Source organism: Siphateles boraxobius, unplaced genomic scaffold (assembly GCF_051911475.1).
Source record: "Siphateles boraxobius isolate OS27281-9 unplaced genomic scaffold, OSU_SipBor_1 56, whole genome shotgun sequence".
NCBI classification, from domain to species: Eukaryota; Metazoa; Chordata; class Actinopteri; order Cypriniformes; family Leuciscidae; genus Siphateles; species Siphateles boraxobius.
The window spans coordinates 11,399,233-11,424,452 of record NW_027509182.1 but is presented as its reverse complement, the minus strand read 5'-3'; the positions used below and the strand labels follow the sequence as shown (position 1 = coordinate 11,424,452).

The window sequence follows — 25,220 nt, the reverse complement described above, 5'->3', positions numbered from 1 at the left end:
CTTGCTGCAATGTGCATGCGGCCACATTGTTCACCGTTGCCCTGCACTTTGTTCTCAGCTAGTGAAAGGTGTGAAGGACAAGAGCTCTAAATAAAGAGAGCCAGGGGCTTATGGGTGATTGCCTACTGGAATAATGGCCACTGTTGATAAATAGATGACTGTGGCACCTGAGTTAGCAGGGGCTCCGGGGCCTCCAGCTGCCATGGCAACCGAATTCCAAGGCTCGCCATTGGCTGACGTGTTGGACAGCTGATAGGGGTTTGGCGTGAGGTATAAAGGGCTGGGATTTGTCTCAACTGGGGGTGTATTTTGTGTAGTCTGTAACTACTGCAAGGCGATTTGGTCTGATTGGTCTTATAGACTCTAATTGTTGAAGTTTTATAGATTATTTGGCACATAGAGAAGCTGCTAACCAAACCATGCCTGGCGTCAGCTTGGACCCCACGCCAAATCTAGGCGATGAAGTCAGTCTCCCGCAGGATTGTGCCGAGTCGGGCCTAGAGGCCGTGATCGGAGACCTTTTATTACAGACGGTTGAAGATGAAGACGGAAAAGCCAGTGATGAGCGTTTTTATGAGCTCGAACTTAATCTTCAACGAGCCGTGCAAGAGATACATTGCGATTTGAAGGTTTTCGGCAGAAGTATCGAGGCACGTCTGGAGGAAACAACGTCTGTAGTCGAAGCCATTTCCACCTTACAAGAGGAGAATGCAAGTTTAAGGAGCTTGCAAGAGAAGCTTGCAAGGCAAGTATTGGCGCTTTGTGATGCTCTTGGACTGCCTGAACCGAAACTGACCGAAGAGCAAGATGTCGATCCAGAAAATAGCAATCCATCTGATGTTGAAGTAAACCAAGAGATGCACCCTCCTGCGTTTGCTGCTGTTTGCCACATGTCGCCTGTATCGTCTCCAACCGGCAGTGTCTCGCGGAGCAATAGCATGGTAGTATAAGTGTGTGTGTGTATCTTCCAGACCTTGGTGAGGCAAAGAATCACTACTGCTCATACATTTTGCGATAACGTGAGCGAAAAACAGACTAAGCCATATCTAGAGAGCACTTGGGATGGGCTCTTTTGATTGGGGAATTAATAGCAATGCACTGGCAACCACCAAGAACACCTAACATTGTGATTTCATCCTGCAGCTGAACTGTGAGGAAGATGCAAAAGATGCATATTTTTAACTTTTGCAAAATTGGATAAGGTAGTATTTTGGATATTTATGCTTATGAATGATGGGAAATTGTTCTTCCTTTATGAGTCTGCTGTCATCATTTGGATGGTTTTCGTTTTGAAAGAATCGTTTTTCCACTGTGTTATTTGCCATATGCACTTATAGTGAATAATGTGGACTGGAAAATCTGCCAAGGAAGTTATCTAAATGTAGGGGTTTAAGTTAAAACTTTAAGATACTTAAGATTTTCTTTCATTGAAGCCTGTGACATTCAAAAATAGACGAGATTTCATTGGAAAGGAGTGTAAACTTCCCATGCAAAGTCCAATCTAGTATGAATAATTGATTTTGTGTGCATTAAGTTATGCTTCAAATAGATTTTATGGCTTGGCACAGGTCATTTGAAAACTAATGAATCATGTGACCCATTGCTGTCTGATTAATTGAAAGTCTTAGTGTTTGCTTCCAAGAAGAGATTTGATTCAGTCAGAGCAGATTTTCCAGGGATCTTTTGATTTAGGGCAAGTTGCGCTTTAGGTATAGGTCAATTAGTTCAGTGGGTAGGAAAAAGTCGGTAGTAATTTAATTTTGCATGCATGTGCTAAAGTGAACATTAGATTTGAAAACAGTCAGGTTTGTTTTCAGCTTTGAATATGCTTTAGCTGGTCAAAAGTGGGTTAAAAACCATCTGAATTTGCTAGTGTGAAGCAAAGCCTAGCTAATCAGGGATTAGTACGAGGTAAAAAGATGGTAACTCGTCGTGGCACAAGATTTGCAGTGACTGTTCGAGTCTATTTCTGTGTGTCTGGTGCAGGTCTTTGGTGTGGGATGATGCGCTTCACTGTGAGTGGATGCAATGGTTGTTTTTTTTTGGGCTGCCAGAGTTAGCACATTACCTTATGAGATTAATTAAATAATGAACCGTCTAATGCGGTTAAATACATTTAACACCCTTAATGCATTAATCTGATTTGACATAACTGTATGCAGATCATAAAGTTGTTGTCCCAAGCATCTCATACCTTGGACATCTAATTTTCCAATCTCTTTTTTTTTCTCCATTGCACGTTTTATAATTTAAAAGAAATCTTGCTGTTTTTTATTATTTTTAGCATATTTTTCTTTATTTTTTTTATTCAAGCAACATACATTTTTGTCCAAATACAAGTATTAAACATTATGCATACAATACATACAACAAAAGCAACTATATGAAAAAGAAAAGGGTGCCAGGGGATAGTATAAATATATCAAATAAATATGTTGTAAAGCTCACAGGTTTTTAAAGTTTTGACAGCTTTCTTATTCAGAGAGTCTGTAATACTGTGTATACACAGCCTTACTTCAGTCAACAAACTCATAAAATTTGGTTTCTGATTAGTAAACTTACATTTATGAATATAAAATTTGGTCAAAAGTATAAATAATTAAATGAAATTTAAAAAAAATCATATTTTACAGAGTACATTTTCCCATAAGCGTGAAACTGGTCTTGAACACTGAATATTTTCATTAATACATTTTTGTACCTTACACCCCAGTATAACAGAAAAAGTACAATGCCAAAATAAATGCAAGGTGGTTTTGTGATAATACATTTTTTTTTTTTTAAATAATGATTAGCTGGATAAAACCGGTGAAAAGGTATTTCTATAACCTTATTTCTAATATGAGACTTCTGGGGTAACGACCACACTTTATCCCAGCAAATCACCTTAATAATTTTGCATTCTCTAAAAGTGCATATACTCGAAACCTTCTCTGTTACTAACCGTCCGGCTCGGCCCGACATGCACTTCGACGGCGCTGGCGGCTTGTTGAAGGTGAGATCAGTGAAGAACCGAGTGTGACACGGAGGAGAGCGGCAGGCTGAGGCTCTCAGGGACATTCACAGAAATCATTGAGCTCTCATTCCTGTCTAAATGTCAGCGAGCTTCCACGGCTTTTGTGTAAACACAGCTGTAGACATAGATCAGATTCAGAAACATTCCCTCCCTTCCACCAGCCCCTTTTTCCATCTCCTCTTTCTGCTGTAATGGTTTCACTCACTCTCTACTCTTTCTTGCCCATCTCTCCATCACTCTGCTCTCTTTGCCAGGTTTATTTTTGGACGGGTATTTTTATTGTCCCCTCTCTTAAATCCTGATGTCAATCGTGTTGCTGTCGATTATAACCTGCTTTAGGGATTAGCTGTTCAGATTTATAAATGTCATCACTTTGTTTTTAGTATTATAAATGTCTGTCAGCATTATAAATGTATTCTTTCCATACACCTTTCATGCATTTTAACACAATATAACATGAATTTTGTGATGATCATCATACTTTTAAATGTTTTACATGGGTTTTATGATTACTTTTTTATTTTTGTAAACTTAAAGGTTAAAAATTGTTTCAAAATGAGCAGGAAAGCCATTTATTTGAAACATAGAATCAAAGAAATTAAACTAATATGGAAAAATTATTAGATTCTAATTAATATGTTAGTGTAACTACTGTTATCACAATATAAAAACAACAAAAGGAACACTTAAGTTCTTCCTTAAGCTAAAGACCATGTGTGGTGAGGCAATAGTCAGTGCATTTCTACATTATAGTTTTACATTTAAGTCCATGGAAAAATATCAGTATTCTTAAGGGGCCTTTTTGAATATTCAATGATGTTATTTGTGCTAGACATATAAGGCTGTTTAACCATTTATGATAGCTTGTTCCTCAATATCTTTTAAAATAATGATACACATATTATATCATATGATATCAGTGGTAAATTATCAGTAAATTTAGTTTTCATGGTGTTCAAATGCTTTTTAATGTTGTCACCTTAATCCTCATGCATTTCGTTTAATTACTACAGTACTTTAGTTAAACTAAAGTGAAGCTATCCGTTTATCAGTTTAAATAAGTAGCTTGTAGCTTCGCTCTTAATGTAAAAAAAAAAAGTCTGAAAACTTTAACGGTAAAAAAACAGCAGTACATACGATGAATTTAAGTTCCTCGGAAAAAATTTTTCCACAAAATGTTTTTTCACAGTAAATTATAAGATAATTGTTCTTTTTCAATTCTAAAAAATTTACAGTAAAAATTACATTAAATCTCCCATTAGATTTATTCTCACTATTTATGGACTGTTTATGTTTTTCACTGTAGAATAAGGGAATTTGCTCTTAACCAATTAACAGGTTTTTACTATAGCATTTTAAATAATGGTAATTTTTGACAGTCTACCTTTATAATGTATACAGGTGTCATGATGTTGTCTCTCTCTCCCTCCACACACACACACACACAGATGGAGACGGAGCCCGTTTCTCTTGTGGGTGAATCTGTGAGTGAGAAGGCTCATAAAGTCCCGATGCTTCCTAATGGCTCATCCATGACCTCCATCAAAAGAGAGGAACAAAGTGAGAAGCTGACCTCTGAGAAGCTGCAGGACATCGAGGACGAGGAGATCCTGGACAAAATGGTGCTTGATTTCTCCCACTGACCTTCTGAACACCAATATACCAGTTATAATGTTATATACAACCTTACGAATATACAATCTCTTAATTATTTAAACCCCTTGATTACTTTCTCTCGGCGTGTGCCTGAACATCAAGACATTTTCACCTGCGATATCCGATCGTATCTTCATTAATACAGGGTTCCCGCGGATCCTTAAAAAGTCTTAAAAAGTCTTAAATTAGATTTTTAAAATTTAAGGCCATAAAAAGTCTTATAAAGTCTTATTTTTACTTATGAAAGGTCTTAAATTTTAGATGACACTTCGACTTAGACATATCTAAATGTTTTCCAAATTAAAACTATCTAATTAGCGTAGTATTATTTTTTAATATTCTATCTTTGTGGATTTGCTTGTTCACGTGACAATTCGCATCACATTCGCGGCCGGCAGAATGAATAACGTCTGTCTCCTGCACGCGAGAGAGGAGAGAAGAAGAAAGTTGGTAAATGTCAGTTCAGTAGTAAGTTCATTCTTTGTGCGTAGGGGTGTGCGATGTGTATTGTCTACTATGATATTGTAATCATTGTTTTAACGATGTACGAGGCACTGTGAGCTGACATCGCATTTGTCTCTCGTGCTTTCACTGCGTGATGTGTCAGTGCAGTTATAGGTAGGCCTATGTCCCCAAATTAGTTATTGTCTTATATTTATATTATGTTCTTATATTAGAATATCACATCAGTAAGAGTGCCGTTTTCCCGTGCACAAGTGTGATATTTTGTTATACAATAGTTAAATTAAAAATAAATTAACATTGTGAGTTACTTTTTAGACACCATATTGACAATATTATTTGTTTTCCCTTTATTTCGCTGACGAGAATTTCAAAATGAAACCGTAGCAGAGTCTAATGCAACAGACACCGATGATTTCTTGACTGAAATCCACGTTTTAGACGAGTCATTTTAACGATTCAATGAACAATCACTTGTTTCTTTCCCGAATGAATCAGCCGTTTGAACAAATCGGTTGAATGAATGAATGACTCCCTCAACTCGCTTACGGTATTAAGACAGTGACTTGCTGCCGCCTACTGGCGGTTTTAGTTTCATATTTAAAGTACCCTTTAATTAAAACGTTAAAATTAGAAATCATTTCATATTTAAATATTGAATATGGATTTTTTTAAACTATCTCATAGCTTTATTTATGCAATTGTAAATGGAGTGTAAATATTAATGCCTCTTCTGATGCTGCTTCTGTGTCACCTCTGAACTGCAAAGATGGATTTTGATTGAATGATTTAATTTGACTGGTAACGGTGGTACTGTATAATTATTGTGTAATTAAGTATTAGTATAAATAAGTATAATTACTGTATAATTTAATTTGAATAATTTGAATGTTAGTATTTGACAGAAAAGGTGATGCAGAACTCTAAATAAGTTTAGAAAAAATGTCCATATATAGGTGAAAATGCCCCTGGAAATCAATTTAAGGTGGCAAATATTGCACGTTAATTAATCATTTCTGTCACTGCTGTGAACTGACCACTGCATAGAATATGAAAAATATGAATATCTTCGTGAGTCTGCTGTCAACAACAGGCCTAAACCAGCCATTGCACCAGCACAAAAACACAATCAGTAAAATATCATCTAATTATTATCAACAAAACGTTTAAAATATCGAGATATATTTTTGTCAATATTGCACACCCCTAATGTACGGTCTTAATTTTGATTTCTTCAAGTCTTAAAAAGGTCTTAAAAAGCCTTAAATTTGACTTTAAAAAGTGTGCAGGAACCCTGTAATAGATTTTGAGAATCATTTTGCTTTGAATAAAACAGACCAATACTTAAATCTCCTAAATGACATGAAATGTGAAGGTCAAGGATTGCAACCCATACTCAGATTTTGTACCCTTTATTTAACCCATCCAAGTTAGTGCGCACTTCATTGATTTGTTAATTGACAAATACATCTTTTAGCAATACATATTATGGAAGTATTCTTTATAAATATATTATTGTTAATTTATTTGTTTGTTGTTGTTGTTTTTTCATTTGATTTTTCAGCTCGATGAATGCAAAGATTTTGAAGAAAGGAAAATGATCAGGACTGCAATGAGAGAACTGCGTAAGAAAAAGCGAGGTGATTATCTCTCTACATTTGTTTTATTGTACAGCACTCATCTCTTGTTCTCCTCCTCCTTTTTTCTCTCTATATACTGATGGGTGTATTTCAACATATAAAGTGTAGAGACAGTCTGTCTTCTTTACTTCCCTATGGTTCAGCCCTGTTTCTCTCTCTTTGCTCTCAGAGGCTAAGCTGGGATGCACACAGGAGGAAATGGGTAGGGTTTCTGGATTGTGTGTGTTTTTGCCCTGCTGACCCCTTGCTAATGCCCAGGGCCTTAGTGAAGGGTCATTTAGAGCTTCATTGGCTATAGATTTGGTGTGTAGTTGCAGATACGGTTTGTCGTTTTTATTCACTGAAGTACCACGTGTGATTTTGTCATTGTATTAATGTGGTTTGACCCTGCATGAAGTGAATGTAGTTCGTTATCATATGGTACTGCTTGCATTGTTTGCTTGATCAAATTTACACACATGGTACGATGTTCATTTGTGGTGTAGGGGTGTGTGATATCGACAAAAAAAATGTATCTTCTATTTTTCTGGAATTTTAAAATACTTTGCCAATATTTTGCTGAATACAAGTGGGTTTTTGTGCTGGTACATTGACTTGGTCCCAAAGGTTTTTATATTTTGTGAGGTGATTAGTTTCACAGAAGCTGCATTATGCGTGTACACAGTGTTTAATGCAGCTCAGAGGTGGCATGAATGCATAAATGACGGTATGAGATTAAGCTTTAAAAAATATGAATTTTTAAATATGAAATGATACTTTAAATATAAGCTAAAATCATCTGTAGATGGCAGCAGGTTACTGTCTTAATGAGTGCGTGAGGGAGTCATTCTTTCAACCGATTCATTCAAATGGTTGATTTATTTGGGAAAAAGCGAATAGTTCATTGAATCATTCACTCACTCAGATTCATTCAGAAACTAAACCCTGCTGTCTATTTCTGACATGCACAACTGTTCTGCTTTGGCTTTGTTCGGAACTATTTTCTTTGGCGAAATGAAACGAAACAATAGTATAATTATATTATTGTTTTTAAAATATAACTCACAATATTAAATTGTTGTATGAGATAAACATCACATTTGGTATCACATCAATATCACGATTTTCACGAGGGAAACCAACATGTCAGCTCGCACAATGTCAAAACTACAATTGCGATATCGTAGACCATAAATATCACACAACCCTACTACGGTGTTAATCTAAGATGTTAGCACTTTCACACGAGTGCTATGAAAGCGATAGTGATAGTTTCTGAAGTGTGTGATTTCTCTGTCACCAAAGATGCAAAAGTAATGTTTTCAATCAGGTTTCCCGAACACACTCCCTAGCCCAGCGCATGGATCTCATTGGAGAAGTACTGATGTGGTCTTCACCTTAATTTTTCTTCCCTTCTTCATACATCATCCTGACGCTGTTGGTTTTGCGCGTGTCCTCAGACCAGAGAGAGAAGGAGAGAGATGTGCGTCTGCAGGAGCTGAGACAGCAGCGGGTGGACAGATCTCAGAAAGCTCGGGGGGGTGCAGACACCAGGGAAGTGGTGATGAAGAAGATTGAGCGGTCCACAGACGGCTCCACTACCAGCCAGATCACCAATCGTGTTTCCCATTCAGGTACCACAGCAGTAATGCAGTGGCCTCTTGATCTTTTTATTTCCCCCCTTCAGTCTACTTGTAAAGTTCAGGGTTCAAGTCTTGGATTCTTGCTCCAAAACCAGTCATAATTTAAAATGACATGACCCTAGGAATCAAACAAGGAATATATAATACCTGGAGAAAGCTATTAGTTAATAAACACTGAGTTGTGAAGTGAAAGCCAGCAGACCGAATTCATTTCATTTTCACACTGATTTAGAGCCCTCCAATCTACTGCAATATAGTGAAATATTTGTGTACCTTGAAAATTGTATTTGGGTCAGTTTTGACCTGGAATAGGTACAAAACAGTTTCTTTCTAAGAAATCGATAGATTTTGGTACAGGAATACAACTTGGAAATGGGTCAAGACTATCAAAATACACTTTTCTTTTTTTCTTTTTATATAAGATATGACCATTAACTAAAAGAGTACATTGTAACATCTACTGTGTTTCAGGTCAATTTACCCAGGTATCAACTCAGGCTTTACATAATGTTATGCCGACTTTATCTATTACCGTATTTAGATTTGTCTCAAAAAAATTGTGTAAAATATATTTAAAGGTGCTCAAAGCGATGTCACGCGTTTTTTAGGCCAAACATTTTTTTTGTCGCATACAACAAACATCTCCTCACTATCCGCTAGCTGCCTGTCCTCTGAACACACTGTAAAAAAACACGGTCTCTGCAGACACCCCAGTCTCCATAAACGGCAACAAAAACAAACTGGGCTTACCCGCACCACGAAACATAACAAACTGTTCCAGCCAATAACCGACAAGAAGGGTTTCGAGTGCGGTTTGGGGGGTTAGTGCACGGATGAGGAGGAGGAAGGGGCTAGCTAGCCTTCGTTTTGTTTGACAATGCTTTAAACGTCAACAAGAAGTGATGTCACCCGACATCGCTTAGAGCACCTTTAATCTCTTTCTCATATCTCTCACACACTTTTAGGGTTGAATTGTCTTTGTAAACATGAATATGCACTCACAAACACTGTAAACATGAATATGCACTCACAAACACTAAACAGACAGAAGATGATATAGAAATAACGAAAATATATATTTTTGGACCATTTCAGGAAAAAAAATGTCTAAACATCTTGCATGTTTTGTTTTCTGTGGTTCATGTAAAATTTCTAATTTTCTCAATTTAATAAATAAAAAGGGGTTAAATATATGAATAACATGGAAATAAAACAGTAGCATCCAAAATTTAGCGCATTCACTCATTCATAATATTTTAACTAAAACTATTTATTGTATCTGGTCAATAACTTCAGTTATGACTCTTTTATAAGGTATTCTATCGGGTCAAAACTGACCCAGGAATGCAAAAGGTGCCTGCAGTTTTTTAACTGCATTAGGAAGGTTAAGACTTCTATTCTAACAGCATCTCTTATAATTGACTGACCTCTTTAAAATGAGAGAAACAATTTTTTTAAATTACATAACTAGTACATATTGTTTCAAAACAGCTTCACATTAATAAACAGGGAAATAACACTGTTAATGTTATTCAATGTCAATTTCAGCTGTAAAGCAGCTCTAAAGAAGACAATGGGTGTCATTATTCAGCTTAATTCAGTTCAAATTTTGTTTTAGTGTCAGTGCAGTTAAATTTAAAATATAGCTGAATACTAATTGTCTTTTAAACCCCACTGTCATTGGTTGTGTGTGCAGATGATACCGGCAGGACGTCACGCAGCACTATTATGGAATCCAGCTATGTTCAGAAGACAGACAGTGAGTTTGAGCTCTTTTTGTATTCTGTATTTAGTCTTAATTTCCATCAGCACTCACATCAAACCCTCTTCTCTCTCATCTCAGAGGGCTCAGTGCAAACTAAATCCTACAGTTACTCCAGCACCACGTCCACTAGGAAGGTCGGAAGGTGAGTGTTTTGAAGTTTTAAAAATGACCTTATTTACTTTTCTTTTTCAGGCCTGGTTTTATTGTGCATGATTATGCAGTTAGTTCATTTTTAAAATAATGAACAAATAACTATTCAGGTATTAGATAACAGTAATGAAGTTAACGTAATGTCATGTAAAATCACATCGTATCTTACGTGCACTACTGTTTAAATGTGGTCAGTAAGAGTTGTTTTTAAAAAGAAATTAATTAGGGATGCACCGATATGAAGATTTTGGATGATGCAGATAATTCTTTATATTTTAGATAAATCTAAATCCAAATTTTTATATAATTTTTGTGAGCCTGATCACAAAAACAAAAGTCTCACCATTAAAAGCCGTGTCCCAAGCACACAATTATAATTATTTTATGTAGCCTATATGAAAGACTTGCACTGCACATGTTGCACTTAACTGTATTTTCATTTTTTGAAGTGATTCCAATCATAAGCAATTCAAAATCATAATGTTGAACAATGCGCATCTGAAGTGTCACAGCTGGAGGAAATAATCCGTTATTTATCGGATTTACTATATCGGTCAATTTTTTTTTATTAGGCCGATAACTATAAAATTAAAAATGAACATATATCGTTCGATACCGATATGGTGGCTTATATATCGTGCATCCCTAAAATCAATACTTTTATTCATCAAGAAGAGTGCATTAATAAGTGAGAGTAAAATCATTTATATTTACAAAATTTCTATTTGAAATAAATGTTGAACTTTATATTCATCAAAGAATCCTGAATGATGCATCATGGCTTCCACTAAAACATTAAGCACAGCACACCAGCTACAAATCCTTCAGCGTTTTTTGGGTCTTTTGTCATACTCTCTCTCTCTCTCTCTCACTCTCTCTCTCTCTCTCTCTCTCTCTCTCTCTCTCTCTCTCTCTCTCTCTCTCTCTCTCTCTCTCTCTCTCTATCTATCTCTGTCTCTCTCTCTCTCTCTATCTATCTCTGTCTCTCTCTCTCTCTCTCTCTCTCTCTCTCTCTCTCTCTCTCTCTCTCTCTCTCTCTCTCTCTCTCTATCTATCTCTGTCTCTCTCTCTCTCTCTCTCTCTCACTCTCTCTCTCTCTCTCTCTCTCTCTCTCTCTCTCTCTCTCTCTCTCTCTCTCTCTCTCTCTCTCTCTCTCTCTCTCTATCTATCTCTGTCTCTCTCTGTCTCTGTCGATTTCCTTCAGTGTTTTTGACCGTGAGGACAACACGTCTCGTAGCTCAAGTAGATCATCAGCTGTTGAGCGCAGACCGGCAGAGAGATCCGAGCTGATGAGGGCTCAGACGTTACCCAAGACTTCAGCCGCTCAGGCTCGGAAAGCCATGATAGAGAAGCTTGAGAACACTGGAGGCTCTGGAGGGTGAGCGCATGCGTTTCACACACGTTAAGGCTCATTTAGCTCACGGAAGTACCACATATTCAACAACAGTTCTCTTTCTGCCTGTAGCAACTCAGCAATTACTCAAGTAAACAAGGTGCAGCGCTCCACGAGCTTCGGTGTCCCCAACGCAAACTCCATCAAACAGATGCTTCTGGACTGGTGCAGATCCAAGACCCGTTCCTATGAGGTAACAGGAGAAAGATAAAACATCATCATTTGCTTACCCTCAAGTCGTTCCAAAGCACTCTGAATTTTCTTTCTTGCATTTAACACAATTATTTAGCATGTGCTTACCATTAAAAAGTGAACGAAGTCTGGGGGTATCAAGCTCAAAAGATGAAAAAGCACCACAAAACTGCCCTAAAAACATTTGGACTGGGAATACTTGTAATATAGTGCATTAGTGTGATTATATAAAGCCTTCTGAAGTAAAACAATAGCTTTGTGTGAGGAACAGACTGTCATTATTTACTCATTTATGATTTCTCATTCACACTATTTCTATAGACGCTTAGAAGATGACAATAAACATCAGTTTGCATTTTAGAGTCTAATCAAAATAAAGTCACATGACATGATCTTGAAAAACATTTAACTAAATACAGAGTTTTAGACTTGTCATCTTCAGATTTTAAATATAACATGGTCCGACATGTGGCTTTAGCTGCAGTGCATTCATTGATTGATACAATGCCAACTTCAATATTATGTTTATGAAGATATTCCATAAAAAAATCAATGTATAATAACTTTACAAAACTTTGAAGCTATTTATAACAATTTTTTCATTATGAGAATAATTCATTCTACATTTACAATAAACTGCCAGGTGTCAGCTTTCAAATGAGATCATACTTGTGCTTTTACTACAAAGGGTTCATGAACTGTATCTGTTTTAGTTTGGGTATGTCATTTCTGGGGATTTTTCAAAAGTGGTGTTGCAGCTTAACAGGTTAAGATGTGTTGTATTTGTATATTTGCACTACCATTCAAAGTTTGGAGTCAGTAAGATTTTTTTTTTGTTCTTTAAAGAAATTAATACATTTATTCATTAAGGGTGCATATAATTGATCAAAGATGACAGTAAAGACATTTCTAAAGTTACAAAAGATTTCTGTTTCAAATAAAAAAAAATGTTTTTTTTTTTACTCCATTCAACAAAGAATCCTGGACAAGATGCATCACAGTTTCTACAAAAATATGAAGCAGCAAAACACTGATGATTAACAGAAATGTTTCTTGAGTATCAAATAAGCATATTATACTGATTTCTGAAAGATCATGTGACACTGAAGACTGGAGTAACGATGCTGAAAATCCAGCTTTGATCACAGGAATAAATTACATTTTACAAAATATTCTATTCACAGGTTTCTTGTATACAAACAATACCGTATGCGCGCGCATCCAAGAGGCAAGACTGCTATATGTTAGGCCGAGTTCTGTGAAAGAACATTGCAATTAATGTAGATTTTGCATTGTTTGTAAATTCTTAGTTGACTCGATAATAAACTGCAATTTCAGAGTTGGATCTGTTTGTTTGTGTTTCATTTGCATATTAATATAACATTATGTAAAATGTTAGTTAGTTGACTAGTAAGCTAAGTTTTAATGTTAGTCATCATGTCTCTAAATGAAATTGTCCAACTAAGTTTGCGAATCATAAAAACCTGACATACCCTATGCATTTAGGTTAGTTTACAGCACAACAGCTCCGTGTCATCTCTGCTTCTGCTAGAATAGACGTAAAGAGTGAAAAGTTATCCGAAATTCACATTTTTTTGATCAAATAAATGCAGCCTTGTTGAGACTTCCTTAAACATTTAAAAACCTTACCAACCCCAAACTTTTCAATAGCAGAGTACATTCTTACCAGCTCTCTGTCTTCATGTTTTTTCTCTCTCCTACACGTCACGAAGAATGTGGACATCCAGAACTTCTCCTCCAGCTGGAGTGACGGGATGGCGTTTTGTGCTCTGGTGCATAACTTCTTTCCCGAGGCCTTCGACTACTCCAGCCTCAGTCCCAGCAACCGCAGGCAGAACTTCGAGATGGCCTTCAGCACAGCAGAGTGAGTCCATACGCTCAGATCACACCATCAAATACATGCAAGAATTAGGAACCATAACACGACAGACAGGAATACAATTCAAATTTGGATCTGACTGTTTGCACAATGGGGCGAATTCACTAAACAATTGCAGCTTCTGACATTATTCACAGACCCTCGGAGTCCAACTTTAGCAGGTGTATGTTCTTGCTAAATGTGACCCTGAACCACAAAACCAGTCACATGGTTCAATTTTTCCATTTGTCCAAGGATAGGACAATATTTGATCGAGGTACAACTAATCTGGAATCTGCGGGTGCAAAAAAATCGAAACATTGAGAAAATCAACTTTAAACTTGTCCATTTATGTTCGCGATTGTGCTGCATTCACTCACAAAACTAAATGTTTTATATATTTACGGTAGGAACTTTACAAAATATCTTCATGGAACATGATCTTTACTTAAAATCCTCGTGATTTCTGGCATAAAAGAAAAATCGATAATTTTGACCCATACAAGTACCGTTGGCTATTGCCACAAATATACCCGTGCTACTTGTGACTGGTTTTATGATCCAGGGTCACAAATGTGTTCGTATAGCACTGTTTATAAAATGCATTCTTATATGAATTTATGGATTGACTGACAAGTTACATAAAATAGAAAACACTCACTCCCTTCAATACAAATAAGGCATTTCAGAAACATTGGCCTGAAGCAATTAATTTGTTGCTGTTACCACAGATGGAAAGATGGTAGTGAGCAGATTATTTTGGGCAAGGAGTGCTTGTGTACATAGTTTTAATGACATTATACCCAGGCCAATATATTCTGCATCATGAGCCGAAGTGTCTGGATGTCTCAGCGCTGGAGTGATGCTGTACAGTCACAGTAAAGTCTGCCAGATTAAGTTCTGCTGCACCCTCAGTAAAACCTCCATTTTCTCCGTAGGGAAATTTAATTTAACATAAAGACAGCCCTACTGTGAGCTACAAGGTTTTTAATCAATGGTATTTGCTGCTGTTAAAGCCGTCAGCTGCATTATTTCAACTTATTTTGAAAGTTGTTTAACAGCAGAATTTGAGGTGAAAAACTCTATTACCCATAATTCTGCACAGAAAATTCCACTACAGTTACAGAAAACAAATCACCAAAAGACCTCTTTAGCTCCGCCCAGACTACTTAAATATTTGTATTTATATGCATATTTTGCAATAAACGTAAAATATATTGTTTCTATAGATATAATCAACAGTTTTAAATGAGTAGGTTTATATTTCTCCATCGTTTTTTTAAATTGGATTATGCAGTTTGGAGTTCTTTTCCTCACTAGAGCCTAGTACCTTTGTATTTTTGTCAGATTTTGGAGAGAAATAATGGAAAACATATTTCTGGAACCAACGCCGCTGAAAAAGCAGACGGGCACTAATGCACTCTATTGTGCCATGCAATCAATTTGTGGGCGTGTTTGTGGCAATACCTGATTTGCATCATTTCTTTAGTGAATCAGATTATGAAACTATGCAGACAGCGTGTGCAATTGATTCTTAGTGGATTGCCCCATGTTTCTATTATTGTCAAACTCCAAAAAACACACTTAGGCAAACAGACTGGTAAGATTTTTTTGTTGTTGTTGAAAGAAGTCTCAAAAAGGCTGCATTTATTTGATAGAAAATACAGTAAACAGTATTATTGTGAAATATTATTATACTTAAAAGTAGCTGATTTCTGTTGTAAAATTGAATTATTTGCTGTTATCAAAGCTGAATTTTCAGCTTCATTACTCCAGTCCTCAGTGTCACATGATCCTTCAGAAATCAGTGTAATATGATGATTATAACATTATAAATGTCTTTACTGTTACTTTTGATCAATTTAATGCATCCTTGCTGAATAAAAGTATTTAAAAAATCATACTGACCTTAAACCTTTGAATGGTATTGTTACTATATAACTATATGTTTGTTTTGTTTTGTTTCTGAGCCTGTTTTAATACAACCAAACCTATTAACAAGTTCATCCGATCTGCATCTCCAGTCCTCTGAGATGAATCATCTTTTAATAGCTGTCATTTCCTTTGGTCAGGTCCACTTAAATAACTAAACCCTAATTACTAGCATTTTAAATGATTATTTACCTTTCTCCTCTATTCCTTTCCTTTTCCATTTCCCAGTAACATAACATTCATGCATTTTAAGCTCCTTTCTAAACGAGAAACATCCAGATAGTGTCTGCTAACGGAGGAGCGTTACTCAAAGTCAGTGTTGTTTGGTTACCTGAGAATAGGCCTTAACCTGCTTCCCCTTTCTTGACCTTTGACCTGGCTGGTTTGTGTCCAGGTAATTCCAGACACTTTCTCATGTGATCTTCTTTCACCTGACTGTGAGCACTGGTTTATCTCACTACCCCTGGCTGTCGTCATCATTAAAGGCACCATCTGTAATTGCTTCAGTTTGCGAGTCATTAGTGCTATTCAGCCTGAAGGTGGATTCACCGTTTACTCGCCTCAAATCACACGAGTCTTGTTTGTTTTTGGTCAAATTAAGTTAACATGAACTAACAATGAAAATATTAAATAAAGCATTTGTTATTTATAAAGTCCCTGTTTTAAAACAAAGCAAATAATATACAGGTCTGAAAACACCTTAAAGGTGCATTAAGCGATTTCTGAGAAACTGTTGAAAATGTAAATCAACACCCAAACAAACAATCTTCTGAATATTTCCTAGACATCTGTTGAGTGTGTGCTGGGAAAAAAATTGTGTTTGTACATAGTACTGGCTATAAAAACAAACAAAGTGGATTGAACCGATCAGGGATGTTCCCAAAAGCATTGTTAGCCAACTATGGTCACAAGTTCTGTTGAACTTGGTAATGATGAACATAGTTCCAACCATTGTTGCTTTTGGGAAACGGAGGTCAGACCGAGCACTACAACACTCCAATCATCAAATTGGCAATGTAGCCAATCAGCAGTAGGGGGCGTGTCCACTCATGATGGGGAGGAGAGAGAGTGAGCCAATCAGCAGTAGGGGGCGTGTCCACTCATGATGGGGATGAGAGAGAGTGAGCCAATCAGCAGTAGGGGGCGTGTCCACTCATGATGGGGATGAGAGAGAGTGAGCCAATCAGCAGTAGGGGGTGTGTCCACTCATGATGGGGAGGAGAGAGAGTGAGCCAATCAGCTCGGCTCCGCTTAAGACATGGGCTCCCCTGAAAAAGTGATTTGCGAAATTTTGGGGGTCTCAAAGAATATTGACACTGTTTTATTTTTACGTGCAATTTCAGTTTTGTGTAATCTGATCATCGTGGATTATTATGTGTAAAATAGCAAAAATATATTTCATTCATGCTAAACCCTACGGCGATTTAACGCCTATTTAACGCGATTTGACGGCGATTTAAACCTAATTCACTTCAATAAAGATAACTACACATGCTATTCTTGTCATGAGCATCGAGAAGTGCTGGCGCTGCGCTGCAAACTCCAATCATGTTTAGTACATGTTAACTCAGATTCGTAGAAAAAATATAAACGTTGGAGGGCATTGATCTGGGCGCGAAGTCCTTGAAATCCATTCTGTGTTAAGGTAAGGCATGTTCTCAATTATTGTGGCTGGGTTGTTATAGGTCTACGTGACTCTCGATGTCTTAGGCCTAATTGAACGGAGGAATTATGTTATTCTTCTGTAGCCTGACGAGTAATTTAACCCTTGTTCAAGTGAACTCAAAGACAGACTATTTATAGACTATTTTTGGATGGCTGTTTGCTGTTTGACTTATCAATTTGTGTCGATAAAGTATAATAGGGTGAATCCTGTATATAGTGCTTGCATAGTGCATACACTTTTAGCTGTTATGTATCTTTGGAAGTCCTTGAAATTAATGGGTTTCAAAGTGCAGCGCCGCGCATTCCCCGTCCTGTCTGAAAGGCACTCTAGTCCTCCGCATGCGCAAGTGCACGAAACATTAATTGGACAATCAATGAACCCTTCGCAGGGAGCTTGATTGACAGCTGATCTGACCAATCATACTTCGCCATCCGCCATTTTGTCCGACAAAGCAGTCAGGAGAGTTAGTAGATTAACATGGGAGGATTTGAACTTGAAAAACTGAATATACTGACGCCTTTCCGCGGTTAAAACAACATTCCTTCTTATGTTCATTCATGTTTATTTGATGCTATAAATGAACTAGACACATTAAAGAGCCACAAAACGGTATTTATTGTTTGAATTTCTTTTTAAAAATGAGCAAATTTGAAAGGTGAGTCTTTGTTTAATATGTTTAATATCAAAAGTAACCGAAAAGTAACCTGGTCTGTCCTGTCTGTCAGCGTATTGCCAGTCTCCTCTCTGATCCGCGATGCATTTTTCACTGCGTGAGAACATGATGTGTGCGTGAGAGCGGTGTAGCTTGTCGGACATAGCGACAGTAACTAAGTGGGGCGGGTCTTTGCGAAGGGTCAATTGAACATCAATTCTACAAACAATATAAGTGGAAAAAGTAGGCCCACGATCAGGCAAGAGCTTTAGGACCGCATTAATGTTGTAAAAGCTTTCCAGCGCTGGACACACGTTAGAGAGTGGGAAGGCCTGAAAAGGGAGTTTCACAGAACCAAGATGTTACTGTAGTTCATCCATACTTGCACAAGCTGTTAGTCGTTGCCTGTGTTGCATAGTGTTTGTTTTTACACGGCTCTGTGGAATACTTGATTCTGATTGCTCAGTCGTGCCATTCAGCGGTAAGTTATTCCCACATAACAAAACATTCCCTCAAAACAGAAACGCAGGCTCATCCGGGTCACTGAGGTCAGCAGCGCTATACGCCTGTGTTTGGTGAGCTAATAAATTCATAAAACTCAGTCGAATCAATATTTTGTGTAGTTATTTAATCCAGTATCGTGGACTCGCTCTCTCTTGTTTCATATAAACGCAGTTGCTGCCATTTTGTGACTGTTGTTGTGTACACTGTTGGATTATGAGATACAAACAGGTACGATTTTAAAACAGTTTAATCTGAAATCAATACATCTTATCCCCATAATTATTTATGTGGCGAAATCCAGTGTAATAAGTGGTATGACTGTATACCGTATCTCTTAAATGTCCGTTTAGTTTCGAACTTGCAACTGCTCTCCCCGCGGAAGCTTTACGTTTAAAGACCTAATAAAATATTTAAACACTGATCAATATTTCGTGTCTAATTATTTACTTATGTGCAAGTAGCCATGAAATAAGTGAGATGATGTACATCCAGCCGGTGGTTCTCTCAGAATAACCCCCTTAATGTACATCATCCCTTACTTATTTTTGTGGGCGGCGCAATGAAAGGTCTGTTTGTTTGGGTGTCGAATTCAATTATCAACATTGTTTCTCAGAAATCTCCTACTGTACCTTTAAGACTATCTAATATCTATGATGGTAGTGATTTTTTACGAGCAGTAACAGATGTGTGTCTTTTAAAGAGTGCAGTCTGCATGAGCCGTCACTGAGCTTCAGACACTCGACAGGCTGAAGGGTTACACGTTTAGTTGTCACTCTATGCATTGCTGTTATTGTCCCCATACTGTATGTTCTTGTTCACAGGCACATTTATTTTGCATAATGAGATCACCAAATGGATGCATTGTTGTTGTTTGTCTTTGCACATGTATTTGTTGTGATTGTAAAGCATGAAAACACTGTCAGAGTTTAATGTGGGCTTTTTGATTTTTGTCTTGTGTGTGTCATCTCTCTCCCCTCACTGGCCCTCGTGTTTCCCACTCCACCTGTTGTTTCTCCGTCCTCTCTCGATCCTCTTTTCTTCCTCTGTGGCCTCGTCTCCGTGAGAGTAGGAAGCTGGCCGACTGTCCGCAGCTTTTGGATGTGGAGGATATGGTGCGGATGCGGGAGCCGGACTGGAAGTGCGTGTACACGTACCTCCAGGAGTTCTACAGGGGATTGGTGCTGAAGGGCTTGGTCAAAACCAAAAACTCCTCCTAGGGTCAAAACTCAGAGCAAAACGGTGAGAGCCAGATCAGATAATGAGGAACGCCGCTCGGACGGGATCTGAGCTGAACAACAAACCTTTAAAAACATTCTTTTATCTTTAGTGAAAATGGATTGAAAGGATTCAACATTTTTTCTGAAATATTTCACTTTATTTGGTTATAGGAAACTAAAACCATTTTCGTCTCTTGAAATAAAATCAAATACTTATACGCTTATATGCAACATTTCTCTTTGTCATTTAGTTCAACTTGATGCACTAAAATAACTAAAACAAAAACAGAATTAAAATTTTTAAATGTAGAAATTTTCTCATTTTCTTCTTTTTTTCTTTCATATAAAATTAAAACCCTAGTGAAAAAGCATAAAATAAATGTATTTCAAATACATTTTGGTATATATAAGTATGCTAAAATACATTTAAAACGCAAGTACACTTTAAATGTCTCGCGTTTAAAGACTTTCCTTACTATATGTGTTATTAAAACACATTTTAGGCTTAATTTTAAGGAAATGTGCATTGTGCAATAAAGAAGTACTCAAAATAAAGTTTAATTATCGCTTGAGACTTACTGATATAAATACTATATGTCAGTAAATATGCCAATGGATTTTTAGTATGAAATAAATGTATTTTAAATACATTTTGGTATAGTTTTTTTTTCCACTTGGGAAACAGATTCAAAATATCAATATAAAACTAATATCTCAATCAGCACATATATTTATCTAATTAATTATGCATCACATGAAGCCATATCGCAATATTAATTTCACTTTGTTATATTGTGCAGCCCATTCATTTATTTACTCATACATTTTTTTGAATTGTACTTAATGTGTTAAATTATATACACTCACATGACGGGAAGCTTAATAAAAGATGTTTTATTTCACATGGAGCAGAATGCATTCTGGGAGAAAACATTGAGATTGAAACTGTCACACCAGTCGTTATTGCAGTAATTATTTCTGAGAAGGTCTAGCAACATTTGTTGGCAGGTTTCACTTAGTTAGATATTTTCAAGTGTGCCAAAATACTTCCTAGAGAACTGTAAGTTAGTTTTACCACACCTAGACATTCGGCTTAAAAGGTAAGGCCTTTCGGTCTCACACACGCACCGTGACCAGGTCTTCCTCGGCATGCTGTTTGTCAGTTTCTGACGATTAGCATAACAAAATATTGTGCGTCTGCCAGCTTGCCCGGTTTGTGGGAGGGAAACGACAAACTGCACTGAAGACCAAAAACTGCCCAAACATGGTCCTGCACATAGACATGTGAAACGACAGGACCAAAGCCTGACGTCCTCACACACACCGCTTCAGCTAGCGCTCTAAACAGCACATCGGACACTACACAGAAGCAAACCGTGTTCTTTGCTTGTTCCTGGCACATGTTAAATGTTTGCTTTCACAAGATTTCTCTTTTGCTTTTACAAGAACCTTGAATTTAAAAACTAGCACATTTTACAGAATTCAATACAACTGAAGCTCTCTTGTTGCCGTCGGTTACCACTGACAATCTTGCTAATTTTGTTAATCCGTTTACAATAATGCATTCATGATGGAAGTTTATGGAGCGGTTGCATTTTGAAAGGTTTAAAAACATACATATGCATTTATACAAAATTGCACATTCACATACAGTATAAAATATATCCATATTATTCATTTAGTCATTATTTTTATGTAGACCTATATTCACACTATGGAAGGAAAAACGAGTATAATATTATTGAGAGAACTTTTTTCACAAAACTATATGCATATTTGGTTTCTCTCTTCTTTTTTTTTGTCAAAATGTGTAAATACTTTTTATGAATTTTGAAGGTTTTAAAAACTGAAATGTGCATTTATACAAAACAAATATGAAAATATTTATTTTATATTTAGGGAAGGTTCCTAACATAAAAATAGATTTGTATATTTATGTCCATTCATACCATTCAAGGAAAAATAAGCATTTTTATTTTTCACAAAACTAAATGCATATTTGGTTTCTATTTTTGAGTGTAAAATAAATAAATATATATATATATATATTCCTTTTAAATGGGTTGTAATTTATGCAAGGTTCCTAATATGTAAAATAGCTCTATTTTTCTGTAGACTCATTTATACTTTAAAACCAATTTCATCATGCTAGTCTCATGTTAACATGATTTTCAAAACTGTTATTCCAGCCTCGTTGCATTACAGATGCAGTTCTATAAACAAAATTAGATTTTTTTTTCCCCCCACGGAATGATTTTCTGTGGTAATTGAGTGCATAAAATTTACTATAGCTGAACTGTAAGAATAAAGTAGTTTCTCTGCACACAGTTGGTCAGGCTGATCATGTGTGTAGTGTGTAGGCTGCATATACAGCGCATTAGAGATCATTTCGTTTGTATAATTTGTGCCTGTCGTTGTCTCTTTGCATTAGGGCCTATGCTAACTGCATGCCCCTGGTGGAGGTTGAGGACATGATGATAATGGGGAAGAAACCAGACTCCAAGTGTGTGTTCACGTACGTGCAGTCGCTGGTGAACCATCTCCGCAGGTATGAGATGATGTTGGCCCGAGCTCAGCAGAAGACTCAACACTGAAGCTTTACCAGCGCGTGCTTGCATTTCATTTTTTTTAAACTTGTCCTGTTACATTTCAACAGTTAAAAATGTTTACTTTACTTTCCAGACAGATCCAAACTATTCCCCCTGTAACCAGATATTGGGTATTTTTTTTATGAATGAGAGTTTTTTTTTTTTTAACGGAGCTTTTAAACGAACTGTAGCATGATCCAAAACAGTAAAATGTACCAAAATGTTTTATTGATGGTAAAAAAAAAGAAGTACGGTTCTTAGCAATGTGTCAATGTGTGTTAAAAACGAAACATTTTATGTTGATTGCCCACATCTGTGGTTTTAAATGCTTTTAAACCTGTTCCACGGTACTGTCGCTGTTAACGGAGCTCAGACCTGCATGCTTTTTCACAAGCTTACTTGAAGTTTTAGTTTGGTTTAAAAAAAAAAAGAAGTTTTTTCATCTGTATACGATATTGTGTTTATTTAAAACCGTTGCAAGAACATTAATCTCACTGCTTGTTATGGCTTCAGCCATTTTAGTGTTTTTCAAATGTGTTTTTCACTCAACTAATTATTGATATGTTTCTAATTGAACGTTTAGTTTTACACTGAACACGCACAGACCCGGAAGTGTCGGACATTAGCCTTGTTCCTCATATTTTGAAGTGATGTAAAACACATACAGCTGCATGCACTAATGGATGGTGCGTATTTATGGATGAGTATATTTTGTTCATATTCCTAAACTTCATTTGAAAGGAGAGATATCTGTCCCTGAAACATAAAGCTGTCTCGCTGATTAAGTTTCTGTTTGTGTAAATCTTTACCACGCGGCTTTCAGCCAATAGAGAAGTGTAATTTAAACGGTGTATGTATGAGTAGCCCTAGGAGACATGAGTCAATTTGAGAATAATAATAATGTATTAGTAGTAAATTTATATGAAAAGGTCAATTATGTTTATATATTTGGTTCTAAAGATGGATTTAGTTTAAACTGTTTTAATGACTGCGCATAATTGAATGATCTGCAGCAACCACACCAGAAGAGTGACTTTGCTTGGTACTTGAAGGTTGCATGAGTAGATCAAACTAGCATTAATTCACGATCAATGGTGAACATAATTGTTTGTACACTTATTCAAAAACTGCTGTTCACTCAGTATTTCCTTACACTATGGTTTCTTATAGTTATCATTAAAACCATAAATGATACCCAAGAAATGTGTTTGCCATTTATTGCACTTTATTGATACGATTCATAATCATGAGTGCTACTTTTGACAAAAGAACAACGTTTACCGATCACAAGTTTGGAAACACGACTATTTGTTGAATGTTTTTGAAAGAAGTCTCTTCTGCTCATCAAGCCTGCATTTATTTGATCAAAAATACAGGGGGGAAAAAGTTGTGAAATATTATTATAGTTTAAAATAATGGTTTTCTATTTGAATGTAATTTATTTGTGTGATCATTACGTGATCCTTCAGAAAACATTTTCTAATATGCTGATTTATTATGTTGTGCTGCTTAATATTTTTTTTTTTGGAAGCTGTGATACTTTTTTGGGGATTCTTTGATGAATAAAAAGTTTAAAAGAACAGCATTCAAAATAGTAATCTCTTCCAGCAATATAAATCTTTACTATCACTTTTTTATCAATTTAACACATTCTTGCTGAATATAACTTTCAAAAAAAGGAAAGCAAAAAATAACTTTTGAACGGTAGTGTATATTGTTACAAAAGATTTCTATTTTAAATAAATGCTGTTTTTTTTAGCTTCAAAGAATCTTGAAAAAATTATCACTGGTTAGTAAACAGATTTAGCAGCGCAACTGTTTGCAGCATTGATAAATCATCATATTAGAATGATTTCTGAAGGATCATGTGACACTGAAGACTGGAATAATGATGCCGAAAATGATAAGTATATTAAAATAGAAAACCATTATTTTACAATATTACATGTTTTTTCTGTATTTTTAATCAAATAAATGCAGCCTTTGTGAACAGAAGAGACTTCTTTCAAAAACATTTAAATTTAGACACCTTAAATCATTATCATCAGATGTGATTTTTCTACAGGAGACCCATATTAAAGCGACTGAGCAGCGTAGATTGAGATGCAGTTGGATATCACAGGTCTATCAATCAATCTCCGTTCACTTCCGGTGCTCGTGGGGTGGCCATTCTGTTTCGGAAAAACTTTCCATTTAAACTTTCCTCTATGACCACTGATCCTTATGGCAGATATATTATTGTATCTGGAACTATAAACTCGTTCCTGCTGACTTTCTTAAACATCTATGGTCCAAACACTGACGACCCTAATTTTTTCAAGAAGGTTTTTGACCTACTCCCTGATGAGAGTAATTCCAATATAATAATCGGGGGAGATTTGAATTGTTATTTGGGCCCTTACTTGGATAGACTATCCACTCATCCTCCCCCCAGAATTGCGTCTGTACAGGCTTTAAATAACCTGCTGAAATGCAGAAATTTGGTGGACATTTGGAGAGTTCAACACCCTACTGATAGGGATTATTCACAAATCGTATAGTAGAATAGATTATTTTTTGGTTGATTCTCAGTTAATTTCACAGGTTACTGATAGCAAGTACCACAGTACAGGTCCTTCTCAAAAAATTAGCATATTGTGATAAAGTTCATTATTTTCCATAATGTAATGATAAAAATTAAACTTTCATATATTTTAGATTCATTGCACACCAACTGAAATATTTCAGGTATTTTATTGTTTTAATACTGATGATTTTGGCATACAGCTCATGAAAACCCAAAATTCCTATCTCAAAAAATTAGCATATTTCATCCGACCAATAAAATAAGTGTTTTTAATACAAAAAGAGTCAACCTTCAAATAATTATGTTCAGTTATGCACTCA

At 36.2% G+C, this 25,220-nt stretch overlaps 1 protein-coding gene across 5 annotated transcripts in view; it reads left to right on the top strand.

Annotated features, from left to right (window-relative positions):
* The window catches only part of smtnb (smoothelin b), an 86,771-nt gene extending 63,234 nt beyond the window's left edge, over window positions 1-23,537 (top strand). For 2 of the 5 annotated variants that reach the window (XM_077206784.1, XM_077206786.1), the window contains 11 exons: window positions 4,465-4,638; window positions 6,699-6,774; window positions 6,944-6,976; window positions 8,214-8,387; window positions 10,093-10,155; window positions 10,240-10,303; window positions 11,516-11,689; window positions 11,777-11,897; window positions 13,630-13,781; window positions 19,599-19,768; window positions 22,178-23,537. In XM_077206784.1, the coding sequence (XP_077062899.1) occupies window positions 4,465-4,638; window positions 6,699-6,774; window positions 6,944-6,976; window positions 8,214-8,387; window positions 10,093-10,155; window positions 10,240-10,303; window positions 11,516-11,689; window positions 11,777-11,897; window positions 13,630-13,781; window positions 19,599-19,746 (1,179 nt within the window). In that variant the 3' untranslated portion in view covers window positions 19,747-19,768; window positions 22,178-23,537. The remainder of the gene's footprint in view (window positions 1-4,464; window positions 4,639-6,698; window positions 6,775-6,943; window positions 6,977-8,213; window positions 8,388-10,092; window positions 10,156-10,239; window positions 10,304-11,515; window positions 11,690-11,776; window positions 11,898-13,629; window positions 13,782-19,598; window positions 19,769-22,177) is intronic. The other 3 variants (XM_077206785.1, XM_077206787.1, XM_077206783.1) reach the window with 2 other exon arrangements.
* The last annotated feature ends 1,683 nt before the right edge of the window (window positions 23,538-25,220 follow it).